This window comes from Delphinus delphis, chromosome 14, assembly GCF_949987515.2.
Source record: "Delphinus delphis chromosome 14, mDelDel1.2, whole genome shotgun sequence".
NCBI classification, from domain to species: Eukaryota; Metazoa; Chordata; class Mammalia; order Artiodactyla; family Delphinidae; genus Delphinus; species Delphinus delphis.
The window spans coordinates 22313016-22337553 of NC_082696.1; the positions used below are offsets into that span (position 1 = coordinate 22313016).

Here is a 24538-nt window from a genome sequence, read left to right on the forward strand (position 1 = left end):
AGCTTTCATAACATTTCAAAGTAGTTAGTGACACAAAAGAAAATAAGAATCTCTAAGCTGGTGGTAACATCACAGATAACACATTTATACTCTTAGGCCCTCAATTCTCCCAAGTATATTACACAAACAAGGGCTCTATATAACTCCCAGGAACACTGGACACAGCACAATGAGAAACACTTTAAAAATACATATTCAACAAACTTACTATCATGATTCAAATATTAAAGTGTTATCACAAATAATATGTATTTCCTGGAGACTTATTCAAAATTTTTATACCTTTACATTTATCAAAGCAACTAGAATTTTATAAAACAAATTTTAAAAATGAGAGTAAAACTGTACCAAAAAATCTTAACTATAATACACAAATACTTAAATTTACTCTATTTTTATAATATTTGAAAGGTACACTCCAATTAGATGAAAGATATCCAAAGAAGGTATGAACATTAACTATTTAAAACCTAATCCACCAGGGCAAGAAAAGAAGCTAATGCTATCTTCTGGGGGAGAAAAAAAAAATATATATATATATATAGTTTTGTGAAGGAACTTTATATAATTTCATCAAGCTTGGAGAAAAGTTTTAAAACTAGTACACGATATCTTTCACTCAGATCACCCAATTGCTTACATTTTGTTATTATCAATCTACTCATATACGCATGGACTTCCTATGCACATATTAATATGCAAAATGTTTACTGCATTTTTTTCTGTACCAATTAAGAGTAAGTTGGAAGTCACTCTGCCCCCTTACCCTTTCATTAATCATTTTCTAAGATCAAGGACAATCTCACACACAATGGTTATTAAAATCAGGAAATTTAACACTTACACAAGAATACTGTTTGATCCACAGTCCCAATAAATTCTGTCAATTGGCCCAATGATGTCCTTGGTAGTTCCTCCCCTGGGTCTATTTAACTTAAAAAGCATACATTATTTAGTTGTCATTATCTTTTTAGCCCTTAATCTGGAACAGCCTTTGTTAGTGTTTCTTGACCTTGACATTTCAGTTTGGATTTGTCTGATGTTTCCTCATGATTAGGTTCAGATTATGCATTTTCCACAGGATTTGCACTGAAGTGATATTTGCCTTTCTCACTTCATCTTATTAGGAGCCACATAATATCAGCTGGTCCCAATATTGAATGTGTTAGGTTTGACGACTTGGTTAAAGTGGTGTCAGACAGGTGTTTCCATTACTGGCTTACTATTTTCCCCTTTAAAATTAATAAGCAATCTGAGGGGAGATATTTAGAGACTAATGTAAATATCCTGCTCATCACCAAATTTTCTACCCACTAGTTTTAAATCCCATTAATGATTTCTAACTTCACTGTCATTTCTCTATTAGTTAGAACGCTACGGTAAGGAGCTTTCTCCGTCCTTTCATTATTTATTTATTCATTCATTTATTTATTCCATTGTATGTTTCAGTAGGGACGAATGAATTCTTATTTTATTCAATGCATTACCTATTAAGATCATTCATATTTCGATAGTCAAATTGTCCCTGATGCCGACAGTGGGAACCCTTTCAAGTTGGCTTCTGGATCCTTCTGACATGTTCCTGTGATTATGTGAACCATTTCTTTACTTTCTGGCACAGTAAGAAGATCCAGCTTCATTTAGTACTTTCCCTTACCCAGCCCTAGATTCAGTCCTTTCTATAAGAGTCCTGGTTGCTTTTATAGATGAAGGGTATTTAGAACCCAAAATCAGGCACTAGAGGTGCTCACTGTTATTGATGCATCATTGCTTCTAGGTTCTTTCAGTACAGAGATATAGGAACTATGTTTTATGTGCATGTGTACACACACCTATGTATGTATGCTGTATATACAAATACATGCATATACTGTATATGCACACATTTATAGTATACATACATACTGTTTATAGAAATATATCTATTTTGCCTTATTTGTATATTTAAAAGCATGAGTTAATATGGACATCTCCAATGCCAATCCAACAATATAATACAATATAGTCTTCTCCCACCCCCCACTGTAACTTCTTTCCCCAGAAGTGAGAAATCTGGCTTCCTCAATATATTTACTCATTTGCACAGTCCTCGAATATAGAGTAAGCAGTTTTAGAATTGCCAACTCAATATCATCAAGAAAAAACAAACCTACAAACAATAGTTCAATATTTAACTTTTTTTGCAGTAAAACTGATATACCTTGAGATGTATAAATCTTAAGTGTATAGTTTGAGTTTTGACAAAAAGATCTACCTGTGTAAAACATACTCCTATCAAAATACATTTCTAGTTCCCCAGGAAGCTCCTTTATATCCCTTTCCAGATCAATTTCCCCTTTCCATACACCAAAAAACTCCTAATTTTCTTCACTAGAATCAAGTTGTCTATTGTAGTACTTTATATGAAGGGAATCATACAGTTTGTATTCTTTTGGGTCTTTTTTTGCTCAACATAATGTCTACAAAATTGATCCATGTTTTAGGGTATATCAGTAGCCTCTTTTTATACCTTAGTAACAGCACAATTTATTTATCAGTTCCTCTGCTGGTGGACATCTAGGTTGTTTACACAGCTTTGGGATATCATGAATAAAGTTCCTATGAACACTCCTGAACAAGTCTTTTCTGGACATATGTTTTCATTTCTCTTGGATAAACACCAAGGAATTGCTGGGTAAAAAGGTAGGTGTATGTTTAACTTTACAAAAATCTGCCAAATCTCTTCCCAAACTGGTTATGACATCTAACATTTTCACCAAGCGATGTACGAAAGCTCTTGTTTTCACACATTCTAGCCAATATTTGATGTGGGCAGCCTTTATTCATTTTAGATAATTTTACTGCTTTTAAACTATTTATCCTACCAATGACTGAGAGGGGGGTGTTAACATCTCCAATCACTATTATGACTTTTTTCCTGTATTTTCTTTTATTTTTATCACGTTTTGTTTCATAAAGTTTAAAACTGCTATTAGGTACATAGACATTTATAACTGTGGTACCTTCTTAATGAACTGTAATATCTTCTTGATAACAAAACGTCCCATTTTACCTCTGGTAAAACATCATCTTAAAGTTTACTTTATCTAATATTAATATGGCCATCTCAGATTTTGCTAACTTAGTATTTGCATTGAATATTTTTTCATCCTTTCAGTTTCAAAATATCTGTGTCTCTGTATTTAAAGGATGTCTCTTATAAATAGTATACAGTTAGGACTTGCTTTCTACTTTTAAATTGGAGTGTTACTCCATTTACATTTATAGTATGTACTGATACAGCTGTATGCAGGCCTAAAATTTGCTATTTGTTTTATATTAGTCCTATCTGCTTCTGTTTCCCTCTGTTCCCTTTCCCTGCCTTTTTTTTTAGAGGGGGGGTTACCAAATATATATGTATAGTTACAATAAGTTTTAGTTAAATGGCATATATATTTTTTTAAAGAAACGAATAAAAGAGGAAATATATAGTTTTTAATGTATTTACTTATACACTGTATCAGTGTACTTTATTCCTTCCTATAAATCCAAGTTGTCATCTGGTATCATTTTCTTTCAGCCTGAAAAACCTCCTTTCTGCTGTTCTTTAGTTCTTTAGATCTTTAGTGCAGATCTGCTAGTAATGAACTAATTTATCTAAAAATGTCTTTTATTTTACCTTCATTATTTGAAGGGTAGCTTTGCTCTACATAGAAGTCTGAGCTGTCAGGTTCTTTTGCTTGTTTGCTTTTTCTTTCAGTACTTTAAATATGCCAATTTCATTATCTTCTTGCCACAACTTTTTTAAAAAATGAGAAGCCATCCATCCTTCAAAGCATTGTTACCTTGTGCGTAATGTGTCGTTTCCCAAGACAGCTCCTTCAAGATTTCCTCTTCCATCACTGAACTTTACTGGTTGGACTATCACAACCAGTAAATGCTCTCAGGTATGGTTTCTTTGTATTTATTTTACTTGAGGTTCACTGAGCTTCTTGGCTCCATAACTATTTTTTTCACTCAATTTAGAAAATCTATGGTTATTATTTCTTCAACATTTTCTTTCTAGTCTCTTTTTTGGGACTCCAATTGTACATGCTAGACCTCCAAATATAGTAGTAATAATACACAATACGCCTATTTCTGAATAAATTTATCTTAATATATAAGATTGAGTAGATGAGGATAGTTTCCATTAAAATTTTCATGTATTTTACGTGGATGTCCTCTCTAAATACAGGATATTAGAACATTATCCATCAACTAATAAAAGCAAAATTAATGTTTTTTAAGCGTTTACTATATGCTAGGTACTTTGTTAAAGGCTTTACATGTATTTTCTCATTTAAAATCCAAGACACCTTGAAGAAGTAGGTGTTACAATTTTCTTCATCTTACAGATGTGGGAACAGGCTTATATAAGTCAAATAACTTACCCAAAGTCACACAGTTATGAAGTGGCATATGGGATTTTGAGGCCAATGCCTGCAGTATTCTGAACCACATTATACTAACATTGTATGCAAAAACACTTCATTCATTTACAACTATTTGAAGATCATGTACAAGACACTGTTCTTGGCAATTATTATACAGAAGTGAATACAAGATACATGAAATTCCTACTCTAATAAGAGAGACAATACTACCCTCATATCTTTCTATTTATTATTACAATTACTGAGACATTCAGTGTACAGTGAGAGCATGAAAACTTAAGGTATGGTGTATGTACAAAACACAGTTTTGTAAGTAGATGAATTTCTCCTGATCTACCATGGTTTTCTAGGCTAGCAAGAAGATGTTGCTTAATTCTGAACCTTACAGTGCAAATGAATACCTTAAACAGACTACCTCCTTTGCAGACAGCTATTCATGTATATTATTATTCCAGTTATGTTGCAGCCCTGTTTTTCGAGTAGAGAGAGTCCATGATTGAGATACAAACAGGATTCTCTGGGAGCTCCCATAGAGGGATGTAGATCAGTGCCAATCAAAATATGGTCTCAGAACCAGAGCTGGCCTGCAAACTGTTTACCACTTTTGTGACAAGACAATACAGAAATTGAGAGCATTTAGGAAACTTATAGCAAATTAGGTTTGTATTTTATATGTCTTTTTAAGGTTTTATTTTTCTAGTTAATCATTATTTATATTTTACAAAACAATCAGCTTGCAACAGAATGGAAATTAAGAAGAAAAAAATGCTAGAGAGTTTGTTAATACTGTTTATTACACAGTATTACACAGAGTTTGTTAATTTATTTATTTATTACACAGAGTTTGTTAATACTGTTCTGGGCCATAGCATCTGGGGACAAGGAACTTCTATTTTCTGATTCTGTTTTCTCACTGTAATTCAGGGTTGTGAAAGTGAAACAAGATATATCTAAAGTGTCTAAGCACAGTGCCAGGCAAATGGTAGGACTGGATCGCATCACTGTATTTTGTCATTACTACACCATATATCATCATACTCAGTTATTCTGCTTCCCTTTCCAAGTTGGAACACAAACCTTGTGAGGGCAGGAAAACATACCATATTCATTTGATTCCCCCAAACTAGCAGAAACTCAACAGATAAAGGCAAAATGGTATCTGCTCCTCAAACATTGCTAGAAGTGAAATAAATCTAAAATACAATAAAAGAAAGCCTATCAATACTGGCCAGAAGTAGTTAACACAAGATGTTAAAGAAAAATAACTTATTTATATTTTGAACATCGCTTGCTTTAAAATACAAAATTAAAAATTTTAATATATACTTTTGGTGACTTTATACCTAAAACTGGGACACTGATTCCAAGACAGTTATAAGTGGGATGGTAGAAGTTTACAATGACAACAAATTTAATCAAATTCTGAGATGGAATTGTATATATAAAGCACAGTTAAAAGAGTTAAATACATATAACTAAACAGATAGGAGTGTTCAGAAACAGAATAGCAACAAAGTATTTTTTTTTAAGTTGAAGATTAAAGAAAATACAGACTTTAAAAATTTTTGTGAATACTGCGAACTATGAAAAATGACATGAAATTAAAAGGAAAAAATGTCAGGAAATAGACCAAGAAAAATGAGATCTATTACATTTTAGATGAGTTATGAAAGAAGTTCCATGTAAACAAGTCTGAACATTACCTTCAACTATAGATTGAAAAATGAAAAGCTAAACTATAGCAACTTTTGAAATATCTATAGCTAAATAGCTACTAAATAGCTACTGTTTTTACTCTGAGGTTTTACCCAATGTGCAAATTTACAGCTACTGCCCGAGAAGATGTAAGAGTAGAATGAGACAGTCTCCCCTTTGAGGACTTGCAGTATAATTTACTCCAAAATACGATATATAACACTTAAGTCAGGGACTTCCCTGGTGGTGCAGTGGTTAAGAATCTGCCTGCCACCCTGAGAAAACCATAATTCAAAAAGAGTCATGTACCAAAATGTTCATTGCAGCTCTATTTACAATAGCCAGGAGATGGACACAACCTAAGTGTCCATCATCGGATGAATGGATAAAGAAGATGTGGCACATGTATACAATGGAGTATTACTCAGCCATAAAAAGAAACGAAACTGAGCTATTTGTAATGAGGTGGATGGACCTAGAGCCTGTCATACAGAGTGAAGTAAGTCAGAAAGAGAAAGACAAATACCGTATGCTAACACATATATATGGAATCTAAGGAAAGAAAAAAAAAAGGTCATGAAGAACCTAGGGGTAAGACAGGAATAAAGACACAGACCTACTAGAGAATGGACTTGAGGATATGGGGAGGGGGAAGGGTAAGCTGTGACAAAGTGAGAGAGTGGCATGGACATATATACACTACCAAACGTAAAATAGATAGCTAGTGGGAACCAGCCGCATAGCACAAGGAGATCAGCTCAGTGTTTTGTGACCACCTAGAGGGGTGGGATAGGGAGGGTGGGAGGGAGACGCAAGAGGGAAGAGATATGGGAACATACGTATATGTATAACTGATTCACTTTGTTATAAAGCAGAAAGTAACACACCATTGTAAAGCAATTATACTCCAATAAAGATGTAAAAAAAAAAAAAAAGAGAATCTGCCTGCCAATGAAGGAGACACAGGTTCAATCCCCGGTCTGGGAAGATCCCACATGGCGTGGAGCAACTAAGCCCGTGTGCCACAACTACTGAGCCTGTGCCCTAGAGCATGCGCGCTGCAACTACTGAGCCCATGCGCCGCAAATACTGAAGCCTGCGTGCCTAGAGCCCATGTTCCACAACAAGAGAAGCCAATGCAATGAGAAGTCCACACACAGCAATGACGTGTAGCCCCCGCTTGCCGCAACTAGAGAAAGCCCGTGCGCAGCAACAAAGACCCAATGCAGCCAAAAAAATAATTTTAAAAAAACAAAAATCTTAAGTCAACACATTTATAGTGTAACATTCATAAAGTTAAGATCCTAAATGAGTTGAGAGAATGGAGAAATGCATATAAGGGCTAGAATAATGGAGCTACGACTCGAAGAGAAGGTAACACTTAGACAAAGCAGGCTAAAAAACCAACGTTTACAACGGTGAAAGCTGAGCGCGGGAGGTAAGCAGAATGGTCTGACAAACATACAATGGGACTGGTAAGAAGTAGCATAGGAAGGAGTCTGGACTTGCAATGCCAGGAAAGGAAAAGTCCCTGTTAGGTTCTTCAATAAAACAATGACAGAGGAGAATAGGTTCCAGGGTAAAAGAGCCTAAAATAGGAAAATTAATTAGGTAAACTGCAGTAGTGTAGCTTGTGAACCAACGACCTTTAAAAAAAAAAAAGGCTGGAATGTTAAATAAAAGGAATTTAATTAGAAGACGCAACATCTTTACGTACAAATGCCATAAGAAGGCCCCAGATGTTCGTCTTGCTCCCTCCCTACACTGACAACCTCTACATTGCCATGTCATGTTTCTTCTCCTTTCTTCCTACTAGAAATTAGTTCTCTGTTGTCATAATTTCTGGTGGCTCTACTTTTCATTATCATTTATATAACTTAAATGGGTAATTTTTCATCCCTCCTTTTGGAGCTTCTAATCTAAAACTATTTTTGCTTCTCTCTTTTTCTTTTTTTGTCTGCTTTTTCATCTTTGCTTTTTATTCTCCTTTTCCTATCTCTTCTTGCATGTTTGGAACACATAATCATAGACTGGTAGAGCTGCACAGGATCTCAGAGATCTGCTTGACCAGGCTTCCCATTTTATAGAAGAAAAACCAAGTCCTAAGAGGTAAAATGACCTCTTGGCTTGGAGTTTAGGCTTGGCTCTGACAACCACTGTTGCTATTCTTTTAAATAAATTTTCAGAACTGACAGGAAAAAACCATACCATTTTTTAAACTTTAAAAAATATAATTAAAAAACCCCCATTATCTTGATTATAAAGATGATAAAATTAAAAGATAATTTTAAAATACACAAATAAAGGGCTTCCCTGGTGGCGCAGTGGTTGAGAGTCTGCCTGCCGATGCAGGGGCACACGGGTTCGTGCCCCGGTCCGGGAAGGTCCCACATGCCGCGGAGCGGCTGGGCCCGTGAGCCATGGCCGCTGAGCCTGCGCGTCCGGAGCCCGTGCTCCACAACGGGAGAGGCCACAACAGTGAGAGGCCCGCGTACCGCAAAAAAAAAAAAAAAAAACACAAATAAAAACTACAAGATAATTATAATGCCTTCCCCTTCCTCATTTTCTGTTATTGTAGTCTTTAATGTTTCTCAAGCAGCATTCTTTGAGAAGCAAGGCAAACAACTCTTTTTGAAGAAAGTTCCAGCTTTATTAAAAAGCTATGGGATATTATGCAGGTAATAACACCACCACATTTCCTTTATAAATGAACAAATAAGAAACAGCAATTCCTGAAATATACCTACAGGAGTATATGTTAAAAAACAAAATCTGGGGGCTTCCCTGGTGGCGCAGTGGTTGAGAGTCCGCCTGCCGATGCAGGAGACAAGGGTTAGTGCCCCGGTCCGGGAGGATCCCACATGCCACGGAGCGGCTGGGCCCGTGAGCCATGGCCGCTGAGCCTGCGCGTCCGGAGCCTGTGCTCCGCAACGGGAGAGACCACAGCAGCGAGAGGCCCGCGTACCGCAAAAAAAAAAAACAAAAACAAAAAACAAAATCTGCCTACCTGAAATCCTTAAACTTATTCTTTTCCCACCTTTCTGTTTCCTGTCTTTGTCTCTGCTAGTGTTTTCAAAGTATAGGATGAAACTAAAGTGAAAGTGGAAAGGAGGAATGAGTTACAATGCTTTGAGTAACCAGTTATACCCAGCTTTTAAAACATGTCATATTTTTAATAGTTATTGTGAAATAAGAAATGTTCTGCTAGTTTGTGTCTTATTTTAGGCACAGAGTGCTTAAATCACAAGTAAATAAATACAAGCCTTAGATTTCCTCAGACAACAATGAGGACCTACCAGAGAGGGTTGATGCCGATGATACTCTGCTTATCTGTTTTGGTAGGAGCTGCGAAAGTCACAGCTAGAGCGTATTCCTCCCTATTCCACTCAAGTGGAGCATTATTTAAAGTTATGACATTTTAAATCATTATTTTGAAAAATCTGTATCTCAGTGATAATGATGAATATGCCACTTCTAGAAATGGAAAATGATGGAACAAAAACCAACATTAAAAGTAAGGGAAAATAGAATTTGAAACTAGGCTGATCAAACTGGCTGGCTGGGGGATTATGTTATTGCTGTATGAACAGTCTTGCCAGTATTTCACTTTCCTTGTCGGCTGCCTTTATTTAGTCAACCTTAGTTCATGGCCAAAAACCAGTTCACTAGTCATATAAGGATAAGATCACTGTATAATAATGGATATGAGAAATGTCAGTATTGTATGCCAAACAAATTATAACTTTTTTATTTTTTTGCGGTACGTGGGCCTCTCCCTGTTGTGGCCTCTCCCGTTGCGGAGCACAGGCTCCGGACGCACAGGCTCAGCGGCCATGGCTCACGGGCCCAGCCGCTCTGCAGCACGTGGGATCTTCCCGGACCGGGGCACGAACCCATGTTCCCTGCATCGGCAGGCGGACTCTCAACCACTGTGCCACCAGGGAAGCCCATAACTTTTGATATATACAACTTTCACTGGATGTATAAACTTTGCATGTTATAACAAGCATATGTAAGTTAGTGAAGAGCACCCACATATAATTACATACTAAATGTGTGTACATACATTTGCTAATTTAAAATGCAGGATTTACATAAAGGCCCAAAGAATAAACCTCAGCCCAATCAAATAATTATAGGGACGTCCTTTCCATGCTGGCCTTACAATGCCTAATTTCTTTTTTCCATACCATTTCAGACCCCTCCTGCTCTCTGGATCCTTTAACCACCAACACAGATGTTATTTCCTACTTTAATGCCAATGCAAGGCAGAAAAACTTAGGTAGCAGGTTGGGTGATTAGACAGGGAAAGAAAAGAGTGTAAACATTTTGGAAAAATGTCCCTTTCACTCTTGGGCTACATGTAGTCTTTAGTATCCTCAGTATCTAAGCATCTCTCCCCCAACTCCTTTTGAAGCCCTCTCATTTGTCCCATTAAGAGTCCCTGCCTTAGCTACTATATTCAAATAACTAAGAAAGCTGTTCTTTGTTAAGGATACCTGTATGTAAACTTAGATTTTTTTTCCTTCTGAAATGCAGATGAATTACATGCTAATTATGTGTGGAGGTATTTATGTGTCCCTTAAGTAAAACAAAAACAAAACAAAACCTACATTACTCACTTAAGACTTCTGGACATTTTGTTCTTTTTCCTGTATCTATTACTTTACCTTTTATCTGGGTTCCCCACTGTTAGCAGTTATAACTTCAAAGAACTGTGTGCTTGCTTCTGAGATACATGGGCAAAAGCAGCTCCTCTAAGTAAGAAGTAGGAGAGGCAAGAAAAGCCATCTCAGAAGTATCTGGCAAACTGATCTGCTACTGCGTTTTACCATGACCTTCTCTTCTGATATCTTACATTTCTAGCTACTTCTCTACTTGTGTTTCTTTATTCACTTCTTCCTCTAGTCTTTTAAATACAGGTGTTTATCAGGATGTTTATCTGACCATTTTCTCTCTCTTTCAAAACTATCTTCTTACCTGAGGGTTTGTCTAATCTCCTAACTTGAACTTTTATCTCTATTTTGCATATTTCTTGTCTTTTTATTTCTAAGAGTCTTGTGGTGATTTATTTTTGTATGCTACACCTGCACCTCACACTTTAAAATTTAAGTCTAAACATATTATTTCTCCTCAGGTCAACGACAACCCACTTTGTACGAAGTTCCACAGTAATCATTAACTAGTTCTTTTGCCAAATGACTTGTAGTTCTTTCCTACCCCAGTTCATTCTATACAGTCTTATCATACCAAGCACCCCAAAGTAGAATTCTTTATTCAATAAATATAATAAATATAAATCCCCTAATTGAAGATGCCAGGCCTTTCATCATCTGTCTGATCTGGCTTATGACTTACTTTTCTAATCTGGTCTCATTATTCTCCTTCAGCCACCTGGTACTCGCCAAAACCCTACTACCTTATCTACAGCTTTCCATAATATCATGCTTAAATCACCTCTATGTCCTCTGTGTGCCCTGTTTAGTATAGAGCCCCATACTAGTAAAACAGGAAAAAAAATCCAGATCAGTAGTAACAGGAGACAGGAGTAGAAAGGGAGCTAAACAGTGGATCCACAGGGCCTCTAAAATGCAAAAAAGTGAGAAGCATTTGTGGTTTTCACACTCCAGGCCTCAGTTTTCTCTGATGTTGCTCTATTTCAAGAAAAGTTAACAGCAGTGGCTCTCAATGGGCATTGCCCCATACCCTCGCAAGTGTTTGGAAATATCTGTTGGTGGTTTCTAGTCATCTGACTGGGGAATGCTGTGTGGGCAAGAGACAGGGTGCTTGATGTTTTGAAAGAAAAGGGACAGTCACACACAATAAAAAAGTGTCCCTCATTTGGCACAACTTTGAAATGTCCTGCACATCTCTGCCAACTCAAAAACTCAGCTTATGATCGTCAGGCCTCGAGCTTAACTACATTTTACATATAAACAAAGCATTTATTGCACAGTTTTGATGTAGTTTTACGAACATGTAAAATATCGCATAGATAGATTGTACTTTGTTTTGTTTGGAATGATACACTGAGCTGCTCACCATTTTGAAAAAATCATTTCATAGAAAGCAATGTTCTTCATAGATCTCAAATCACTAATATGACATGCCTCTATCAGTCTCATTTGTAACTCTCTTTTCTCCTCCCTTCCTCCTTCCCTCCTTCCCTCCCTCCCTTCCTTCCTCTCTCTCTCTCTCTTTTGTTCTTTCTAGATTAACATCTCTCCTTCCAGGTCAATGGTAAAGCCTGCTACAGTGAAAACAACACTGAACTCACGGCAACAAGTTTGTCACTTAGCCTCAGTTTGCTCATATATAAAATGAATATGTGCTCTACTTATCTTAGAATGGTTATGAGAAACAAACTGATAAAATGGATAGGAAGTATCTTGTAAAATATCAAGTTCTATATGTATTTTACAATAGAGACAAATCTTTAACAATAATATTTCTGGCTAGAAACAAAATAGGAAAAAAGCAGTACTAAAAAGTCTCTGCCTCCAGTAATGTTTACCAAATAACAGTACAGAAATTTAACAGCATCCAGGATCAGTAATATTTAAACACTTAATAAAATCAAACTCTGAACCTGGGGTTCAGAGACCAATACAGTAGCTATGTACTCACTAAAGTATAAAATACATGCTGGATTTAAAGAACTTACTACAAAAAATAACATTTATCATTAAAAATAATTCCATCTTTTGTTTTCACTTTTTAAAATGTGGCTAGTAGACAATTTAAAATTACACATTTTGCTTATACTACATTTCTGATGGACATGCTGCTCTAACTAAACAATGCAATAATAAAACTAATAAAAAGCAACAATACTGATCTCCAGCTAATAAGACAATAAAGAATGTACACTCACTTCATCAGTGAGTTCTCCAAACACTGTTATGACATCTATTAAAAGACTTGCAGTATAGAAGGACTTGATCATGTTTCTGGAAGAGAAAAGAAAAGTTCATCTAATTCAAATGAAAAAATGTAAGAATTAGTCTTGTAGCTACAAGACAAAAGCTTCCAATGTTTATAAAAGCACTCTGAAATTGTTTTAAATAAAATCAGATTTCAAGAACACAATGGAGCTCCTGTAATCTGTTATTAGGAGGAAGTTACAACACATATAACAGGTGAATATGCTACAACAAGGTTTCATAGTATGCGTCTGATTTTAGAAAATGTAATGACAGTACTATCTGAATCCATATCAAGCCATGTGTATTTCTTTGTATTTAAGTCTTATTATAATAATGACAAATCATTTGAATCGGTAGGGGTGGGAATTTTTAAAATCAGTATCATTGGACCAGGCTGTTTTTGGCTAAAATCAACACAGATCTTACTAAATGGCTAGTTAGGGTATATTTATGAAGAAAATGAATCTGCCCTGGGTATTCTTCGTTTAGCCATTTTCTCTAAAAAGCCAGGATCACTCTTGTAACCCAAACTCATTCTGAGATTCAAAAAAAAAAAATCTAAATCGTTAATCAGGAAGTCTGAGAGTAATCAAGAGAAAACTGGATAAATTCTGGTTATACAGTAACTAAATTTAATTTTATCTATCTTTACTTACTTGTGAAATCGCCCAGCACGATCTTCATTATCTGCATACAAAAACATTTTCAAAGCATAATTCTCCAAATGGGCACAACCAACTATTTCTTGAGTAACAGCTTCATTATCGCCCAACTGTTTCTTAAGCTAAAATAAAATGAGATACAGAACTTATGATTCTGGGCTCACAGAAGTGTATACTTAAGTATAAAAATTCCCAATAATCAAATCCAACGTTCACAAAATTTTGAAGAAAGACACTTATGATAACGTGAACGTTTAATTTAGCTCTAAATATCAAAATAATCAAGAAAAAAAACCATCCAACTATCTATGTAAAGCATCAGACAAATATTTCAAATGTACTAACAAGATCCTAAAAATGGGATTAAGAAATTCTTTCCTAACCATACATAATTTAAATCTTTAATTTATTCCTATTTCAATTTCTTCTATCAAATACAGAAAAATACAATGAGAAGGATCATTATATCCTAAAAAAGTATCTCTCAGAGCACACTGCATGAGAGATCTAATTCTAAGTAACGTATAAGAAAACAAACTTAGAATAGGATTACGGAAGTTTTAAAAATTTAGACAAATATATACCTCAAATCAACACAATTTACAACCATGTAAATTTCCAGTCAGTACATCCCTTTCCTACACATACAATAATTTAAAGTGTTTTAAAAACAACAAACTAAATTCCTACATTTTACTCAGACTGTCATATTGGAGTAAAATGACCTTCTGGAATATTAGATCTGAGCACCACACTACTGTTTAAAAATTGCTTTTTTCAAAGAACATTATAAAGTAACAAATTAAATTTAGAAAAAGCGAGAGGATTTTTCATAAAATCAGCAAAGTACATATTCTCATAATTAAGGCCCAGAAGAGTTTGAATACTGGAATTTAAGGACATCTGAGCATGCTCATCCTGAACAAAAACAGAAAAAAAGCCCCACATATAACACTGGTTTACTGTATCCACACTGCGAAATGCTTTAATTGTAGAGGCAATTTATTTCTAGAAAAATTTAGTGGGAGCATGTCATTTCATCTCACCTTCAGCATAAAAAACTGGCAGCAAAAACATAATATACTTGAAGTGTTCCAACTATAAATATAAACATTATAGCACAAGCAGATATGTTCTCACCATGGAATGAACTTGTTATTTAATGTAGATAATAATAAATTCCTGGTAAGTCTCTTTATAAATGTGATTTTACATTTTGCATATTATAAAGACAGTTTGAGTTTTGTCTTATCCATAAGCTATTGTTATTTTAGCTATTATTGTTAAGCTGTAAAATTAATAAAGAGATATATTCTATATAAAATGTCTGTAAGAGACTGTATTGTACAAATGTATTGCTACGTGTCAGACACATTCTTCCTCCCACCTCCTAACCCCACCCTCCAAAAGAAGAGTACTCAAATTCTTCCTGCATCCACAGAAGCAGTATTAGAAGTAGAAGGCCAGACAGGCTCCAAGGGCAGCTGAGTTGTCATCAGTGATGCCACCAGGCTACCTTGGATGGTTAATAGTAGCAGATGACAGGATTCTGGGTCAGAAGGCCAGGCACCCATACAAAGTTAGAGAGAACACTATTGCCCATGGCTGCTTAATACAAGTAGGCTTTGATCTGAATAACTTTCAACTTTTAAAAAAAGTTCTGGGCCGACTGGTATAAGTGCATTGATTTTTAATATGTCTGAATTTTGTTTCTCTAAACAAAATAATGCAACTGATCAAATAAATATTTAGGTTTCTAATTCTCTTGAGCAGGTCACATAACTAAGCAAATAAAAAGTAAGCCACAGCTATGACTATAACTGCCTTGGAGGAGATGCATTAATGAGAAGTACACCTTGACATTGTTAAAAAAGAAACTGGGATGGCTGGGCATGGGAGGCACAGGGTGGAGCCCTGCTTACTAAGTAAGGTTACTATGGTTTAATAATGCCTTCCTGATGCACTGACACCCAATCAAATCCTTCAATTTTCCCTGGATTCGTGCTTCTACATAACCTGTGAAGTTCTATCACAGTTCAAGATGACTTATTGGTCACCTCCCACATTTCTGCTAGCAGAGGAAAATGCCTAGACCATAAGAGTATCTTGTTATGGGACCAAGAGTAGGAGGAAGAAACAATAGGCAACTTCCTTCATGGTCCTTTTCACTAAATAAATAGCCCGTTTCTTTCTTTTTTTTGCCCGTGCCTCACAGCATGTGGGATTGCAGTTCCCCAACCAGGGATCGAACATGCACCCCCTGCAGTGGAAATGCGAAGTCTTAACCACTGGACCACCAAGGAAGTCCCCGATTTCATTATTACAAGAGCCATTTAAGAATTCCCAAATCAATCATCGGTGTGACTGCATGAAGGAAGGTTAGAAAGGGTTTGTCACTTACAAAAGAATGACTCAAAGGTCATCTACAATAACCTGGAACAAAATATAATGTATATGTAAAGATACTGAAACCGACGTATACCTACTTACAACTCCCTAAGCAGTATGATGTAAATGAAAAAAAAATGTGTCTCATTTTTCCTCAGCTATGACATTGCTGATTGCTGCCAACAGGAAGAACTAAAATGACAACACACACACAAATGAAATAAAATGGCATTTTAAACATTAAGCAGAAAATAAATTTTCAGTGTTCAACTTACAGCTTCTAACTGATCCATTAGCTTTGATAAAAATTTACGACATTCAGGAGTTTTACTGTCAATCTTCATTCCCGTTTGCATCGCATACAAACGACCTACAAAGAAAAATACGATTTGAACAATTTCCAGGACTGAATGTTTAAAATATGTTTTGTCTAATTAATAATTCAAGTTTTAAGTGAATTGAGAAATAAAATAAAACTTTGATTTACTATGGCTCTTATTCACAAATATAAAGAACACAAAAATATTATCCAAAGAATGCAAGATGAATGATGATAAGTTTCTATGAAGTAAGGCCTTCTCTTTTGGCATTATGTTTAAAAAATAAAAGGACTAGGTCCTAAGCTGTCAAAGGGACCTGCAATTTAATAGGTAAGTGAGGGCATTCAGAAAAACAACCACGTGTACAAGAGCACTTGCCAAGGGCGAGATAAGTAATACTGATAAAATACACAATATGGGCTGGGACAAGGGGAAATGCCACTCAAGCTGAGGCTAACAGGGAGAATTTTTTTGGTCATTTTTATATATACAAATAAAAATAAGTATACCATCTCTTTAAAAAAAATAGAAATATTAGAGATAAGGCTGAAGCTAAAAACCTCTCTGCTACCACAATCCTAAATAGCTTTCCCAGTGATAAGAGCTGTAAAGTTTGGTGGTAATTGTTGTTACCACTGGTATGTACATATACTGCCTATAATTTACCTCTTACATTCAACAATATGCTCAGGAGATCTGCGTAGCACTACAGTGCTCCACACTATGGCCACAACAAACTAAAGCACATTTGGGTAGTTCTCAGATTTTCATCGTTACAAACCATGTTGCGCTACCAGACCTTCTTGAGCACACATTCAAGAGTTCCCTGACGGAGATACCAAGAATGAGAATTGCTGGCTCATAGTATATGTAGTACCTTTCTCACTTTAAGGGCTACTCTTAAAACTGTCTTCCAAAACGAATTACCACTATGCAGTTATATCTATAACACATGCAAGCACCCATTTCTCCTAAACTCACAAAAAATTGATATTAAATTAAAAATTGATATTAAACTTATCAATCTCAGAACTGTGTTACCTCACTGTCTGATTTTGCATTTTCACTGTTCAAAGGTATTAGAGATTTACTGGATAGCTCTATATCCTCCTTTATGAATTAGGAATAGCTATCAAAATAAAAGGAAAAAATCTGCCAAATTTTCTGTTGGGTTGTTTCCTTTTTAACAAATTGCCGTGTGGCAGTTCTTTGTACAGTAGAAAGGAGGGAGATCATGTTTCCCCACCAAATGGAATCTTGTGAACACTATCCCCCTTCCCTGCTTTATTTTCTCCTCAGCAGGTAATCATCTTCAATTTTTTTATCCTCTGATTCTACTACAACTCCAACTTAAGCTCCATAAAAATGGCGATTGTAGTCTACTTGGTTTGATGTATCCCTGGCATCTGGGATAGTGCCTGGCCTTCGATAAACATTTTCTGAATAGATAAATACATGAATGAAAGAATAGCGCATTCTGCCCCACTGATTTAAATGCCACTTTTATCATTCATTAGCATACATTAAGTTTTCATGGGATAAAAGGGCCTAATTCTTTATATTGTCTATCTTGCTTTGTTATTTGTTAGTCTACTGGTCTATCATTGCTTTATTTACTGCAGCTTTAGAACATGGCTTGGTATGTTAGCTACTCTCAGGATTTCCAATTCAATTATGTCAACCCAATCATATCTTCTTTAAAGATGTATTAATATACAAATAATACAGTTATGTATTCTGCATGTATTTTTAATTTCAATAGCTGTACCTGAGGGAACTACTTTTGAAGGCTTAGGCTTTTACAGCTATCTCATGTTATAGAGCTTTAAGCTTAATTAATTAACACATTTATTTCTATATCAAATTTAAGGGTTTGATCCATCTAGGTATTAATGAGAGGAAAAAAATGGAGTTCTAAAAGTACTGTAGAGATTTACACTGACTTACAGTGTAAAAAGCATGATGCTTTCATTTTCACTGCACAGTAACCAGCACTGGATATCACTCTGACAAAAAAAAAATCTGAGAAGCAAAAAAAGCCCTTATTATCCATTGCTTTAATCACAAGTGTGACTAAATTTTGCCTTTTCCTCTTTCTTTTAACCAGTCATATTTAACAACATGTCCAGGTCGTTTACCCATTTGAGTACCAGGTTCTAATCACCTCTCCCCACTCCACGCCTTTTAAAGCATGGTTGAACCCCCTCCCCTCTTCAAACCAGTCATATCTCTTGAGTTGTTCAAGCTCTCTACCTGTTTTAGTCAGTTTTTGTTGTTATAATTGTGACTGAACTCCCCAACACCTCCTCTCTGTGAATTGTTCTGGTCTTCCAGCATTTTTGTTGCATTTTTTTTTTATTATTAAAAGTGCATCACATGAGCTCTTTGGAAAATAAATATTGGCTGAAAATATTGTGCCATCTTCCAATTTTTGAATATTGTTTTAAAACACAGAAGCTTAAAATATTTATGTACCCAAAGCGATTTTTTCCCCCGATCAATTCTAAGCTTGGAAAGCTCTTTTATCTCTAAGAAACTGGATATTCAGTTATGATTTTTCCAGTTAAATTCCTTTTTGAATTTAACTTTTAATAACATGCATCCACCTCAGTTACTGGCATCTGTCTCAAATACACTCAAGAAATAATCCTTTCTTTCTCTAATGATTTGTGGTTCCTTAATATGTTTTTGCTTTTTATATGTCTTGGCTATTTGATTTCACTGAGATCACAGATTAAATGTCATCTCACATGATAATACCTATAACTGATAATATGCTTTTTCTTCCTCCAAATTTAATCTTACTATGTCTTATGGTGCTACAAATTTTTTTCTGAAGAATTTTAAGTGTTCTTGCTCTTATTTTTAAGGGGAAGGCTTTTAGTTGAGAGTAGGGATCAATTCTGTGTTAGGTTGCTCCTATTTCCCCTAATAGTCCCCATCCTAAGCTATACTGAGGCTGCAGCCTTTGAGACCTATAAGATCCCAGGGATTGGCAGGAGTGTGGGGAAGAAGATATCAGCATTTCTATTAATACATGTATCTCATTCTTTATAAGTTCCTATTTTTACATATCTTTTATAACACATATAGTATTTTTCTAATACATATATAGTATTAGTACATCAATACAGAAATGTTATTTATAAATAATTACATATTATTGGAGATTTGTGTTTAATTATTTTTAACTCGTGGGTAGATGGGCAAAAGGTTAAGAATCACTGCTCACTGCATCCTTACTCTTCTCAACTGTAAACTGTATTTTCTCCACACAGCCCTGTTCCTTCTACCATATTCCCTGGAACTACTGTTTCAGAATCAGCAAACTCCCCTTACCTCTCCTCAGATTCCTTCTTCCTCTTTGTCTTAATTAAAACCTGAATGTCACTTGAAGAAATAATTTTATTTGCAGTCCTCTCAAGTAATGAGTTTTAATTCTCTTACATTCCTTCTAGTGTGTAAAAGAATTGAAAAAGAGAATTGGCAGGTATGATTGGTTTTCTCTTTGCATCCCACTATTACAGTATTCTCTCAATGTTTTCTAAATACGCTGGTCTAGGGCTCATCCACTCTCTTCCATTGGATTGTTATGCTTGTAATTGCCCATGGACCTCAGGGTCTCTCCTTGTCTTTCCACCATCTTCAAACTTTCGCTGTTCACATGGATAATCAATACTTCTGGCAAAGACTGCTAGCTGTCTACCTGCATCCTTTCTCCCCGTGTTCTTTACAAACTAGATCCCTACACATTATTAGGGAGCTGTAATGTAACTAGCCAAAATAGTATATTTCCCAGTATTCCTCAAAGTAAAATACGGCCATGTTATTACCGAAGACAAATATCATATAACCAGAAATTGTTGGGAGAGACTTCTGGACCTTAAAAGGGGGAATGACAGCAGGAAAGGACCTTACTAACTCCTTCCCCTTTCTCTTCCCTGCTGCCAAGAATAGAAATGGGATGACTGAAACTCTAGCAGATATCTTGGACCACAAGGCAACCTTGGTAATCGTGCTAGTTTGTAGACTTGAAATTAGAAAGAGCTTGAGTCCCTGATGACTTCATGGAATTGGCACACTAGCGCTGGGTACTGCCAACATCAGACTTTCCTTTAAATGAGGGAATAAATCCTTATTTTACTTAGCAATTGTAATTTTGAATTTTCTGTGATGAAAAAGCAAATCTATTTCTTATGCATACAGTGAGTGCTGTGTTCTCAATTCTTATCAACAATGATCTCCAATAACTGTACATCCTCTCCTTTACATGCCAGTCACCCCATAACTAAATTACCATCTCAAAGTGCTGTACTGTCAATATCAGTATATCAATCACTCACTCTAAGCATAACTCCTTTTCTTCCAATTTTAAACTCTGCTTGTTACAACAGGCTTCCAGTTCACTGGTGTTGCCCTACTTCTTCATTACAACCAGTCTTTTCTCCTTTAACTTCCCTCTGCAACCAGCTTTGATTTTATGACAGATTTTTCTTGAACTTTATTGTCCTATCTCCTATCCCTGAATCTTTTTATTACATTCCTCTGGCAAAAGCACACTCATATATAAGCCCAACTATCCTCTCTTCCTATGCCTACATACTAGCAACAGAGACCACTGGCAGATCAGCATCACTATAAATACCATAATTATCAACCTCAAATGAGCTTAATACCTTTTTTTATAATTGAATATTTCAGTATTATTTATTCGACCAAAGTAAAATACACTTTCTATCACTATAAACTGAGCACAAGCTACAGTTGTTTAAACATCCATATTTTTATGATGTGCCAACATTTTGCATCCAATGTGAAACAGTTGGTTTGAAAATATTAAAGTTCTCTAATTTGTTTACCATCTTCTCTCCTGTTTTCTCCATTCTCTGAAGACATTTTATATTAATTGTGTAAGACGGATTTCCTTATCTTCCCAACCTCTCAAATGACTTTTTCAAACATCTTTCAAACAAAACCTCACCCAAACACACACACAGAAAATTCAGTAGACATTAATTAATTACTCGCTATCTATATATACTATTAGTCAACACAATAACACAATAATGTGAGGAAATACAGTACTGACAGTTTCATTCCCCTAGGAGGTCTTTCTCCTTACTTTATCAAAGTAGTGAACAATATATGAATCCTACCATCTATGGAGTGTAGTTAGCTACCTAGTGGACCAACTATGGGCATAAATGGCTATCCAGCATAGGTAAGAGCCCATTAAGCAAACATGCATAAAATTAATCAGCACTTTCTTGCTACCAAGCAATGAAGATTATCTGTATCTCCTTTGAAACAAAAATTAAATTATTCCCAATTCACTATCACCACAACCATCATCAATCTCCCTCACAACACAAACATAAACAAATGTCAGCTTCTTGTTCTTTAAAAGTTAACCTTAATACAAATGGCTAGTACTCAAAATATAGTTTAATGACAATATAGTTTAATGGTTTCACTTACATGCATTTTTTTCTTGGCTTACATGCATATTCAGTTTTCGCAATTATAGGACATTATTATAAAGCAACACCTTTAAATGAAGGACTGGAAAGAATCATCTCAGACCCGGAAAGATTTAGGATAAAAGTTGGCCTCTTACATTTTTGAATATCTTACATGGTTTACAATTCTTAAGTTGTATCACAAGATACACTTTCTAATATTAATAAAAGTGAAAAGACATTAAACCTACTTATGAAAATTAATAAATACACCAAAAGATCTTTTTCATAATGGATGGAAAAAAGCATCACTTTCACACAGAACTCTGTTCAGGACAAGTAATTCATTGTAGCAGCAGCAGTACGACAAAAAATTAATGTCTAACATGGAAAGTTGCCGACTGAAACAGAATAAATATGTAGCTAGAATCATGTATAAGAAAATATATTTGATTTATTTCATCAAGGAAATGTTTATTTTTATGAATAAATATTATTTGAAGATGAGTAATGAGACATATTTGCAAAAGGATTAAATACTTTCCAACCTAACTTTAATGTGAAACATTTAGGAGACAAACATTTACTAATCCTGAAGGTATGAACATTAAATCTAAACATTAACATTCTAACACACCCTTGCTTATACATGAGAAATCTAAAAATATGAAATGCATGATATAAGCACACAAAAGGTATATAAAAGCAATTGTGAAGAGTTATGAGTTAATAGGTTAAATTAATGTAGCACTCAAATAGGAATCATTATGCTATACACTGATGTATCAAAGCAAATTTTATTCCAATAAATAGAACTAAATATATTACTCTACTCATAAGTATATTATAAATCCCTGCTTTTGTGAAAGCAGGGATTTTATTATCTTTTGTGAATGGACTTCCAAATCAAGGAATAAAAACAAAGTATGAATGAATATATATTAATAAAGGGTATTTACTTCACTCATTCCTTCTTAAACAAATTTTTTAGAGCTTCTGTCATAATACAGTAGCTTTAAGAAAAAGTTAGCTATTTCTGAATTCCTACTAAAACACCATGCTGGTACTTAGCGAACACTAAGTGATGATTTGATTACTAAAATGAGAACACAGATTCTAATTCTGACCACATGGAGTAGTGAGATTTGCTATCCCACTGTAAACAACAAAAAAACTAGACAAAATATACAAAACAAGTTTTCAGACAATGGAAACATGGTAAGACCAAGACATCTGAAGAAAGGAAACATATGAGGTGACACCAATATCAGCCTAACATTCTGCCTGGAGGTACATCCCAGTCTAAGGAGTAGGAGGGGAGTCCAAAGCAGAGCACAGTCCTCTAGCTGAGTTGAGAAAACAGACTGGAGTTCACGGAGACTGAGGCAGCTGTAAGTTGAGGGGCAGAGTTCTGAAGAGGATGAAGCTATGAAGAAAAGAAATCCAGAAATCTGTATAGGGGTAAACTTGAGGCTCAGGAGAACCCTACCATAGTGCATGTGAAGGAGAAAACTCCACACGGCCAAAGAATGAGCAGAAACTGTGAGCTGGACTGTCCCCAGAGCACACACAGGGCTGGGATGTATTCAAGTTCCAACCAGAAGGAGTGGAGAGCCCCAGATGCTTACCCAGGATATTCAGTAGAGACCCCCAAAGGGATATGCTTTAGTGATAGGGTTAACCTGTCCCTAAAGCAAAGGCTACTTTAGACCTGCTCCCCAAAGCTAAAAACAAACAAAATAAAGCACAAAAGAATCTAACTGAACAGCAATTAACTTAACTGTTGGTCACATTAAATCCCTTCAAGAACAGACATTCAAGAACTTAAAATTCACTCTGCCCTGCAACCAATCAAGAATGACTAATGATGGCAATAGCAGAAGAATGTGAACATAAGATAAAACAATAAGATAAAATAAAACAATGACAAAATAATGGAAATAGCAGACGATGACATTAAAATACTGGGGAACTATTATAAAGTATATTTAATGGAAACCATGAATAAAATGCAGAGAGAAACAGAACATACACAAAGGAACACAAATGGACCATCCAGAGATGAAAAATACACTATCTGAAATAAAAAATTTACTGGACAGGATTAACAGTAGTTTAGACACCATAAAAGAAAAAATTAGTGAAATTCAGAACATAGCAATAGGAACTACTTAAAGCAGGGAGAAAAAGGATTGAAAAGAGAAACAAAAACAAACACAAAACCGGAGTTTCAGTGAGGTGTGGGAAAACACCAAGTGCTCTAACATACATGTAATTGGAATCCTCCCCTCCAAAGGTGGGGAGGTGTGGCAAATACAATTGACAAATTAAAATTTTTAACCAGCAAAAATATCTTTCAAAAATGAGAATGAAATAAAAGCTTGTTTCACAAAAGAGAAGCTGAAAGAATTGGTGGCAATCCTACAAAAGAAATGATAAACTTTTCAACAGGAAAGAAAATGATACCAGATTTAAAACAATCTACACAAAGGAATGAAGAGTGCTAAAAATGGTAATTATGTGGGAATATATTAAAAATTATATTTCCTCATTTTATGAATCTTTTTAAAAAGGATGGTTAAAAAATATATTCTAGGGTTTATGGTATATGTATAAATAAAACACATAACAACTACAGGCAAAGGACAGGAGAAAAGAAAGTGAAGTTCTTAA

At 35.3% G+C, this 24538-nt stretch overlaps 1 protein-coding gene across 2 annotated transcripts in view; it reads right to left on the reverse strand.

Annotated features, from left to right (window-relative positions):
* VTA1 (vesicle trafficking 1) overlaps positions 1-24538 on the reverse strand; it is a 66632-nt gene that overhangs the window by 31874 nt on the left and 10220 nt on the right. For both annotated transcript variants that reach the window (XM_060029873.1, XM_060029874.1), the window contains exons 2-4: positions 16362-16456; positions 13693-13820; positions 12985-13060 (exon numbers count right to left, since the gene is read on the reverse strand). In XM_060029873.1, the coding sequence (XP_059885856.1) occupies positions 12985-13060; positions 13693-13820; positions 16362-16456 (299 nt within the window). The remainder of the gene's footprint in view (positions 1-12984; positions 13061-13692; positions 13821-16361; positions 16457-24538) is intronic.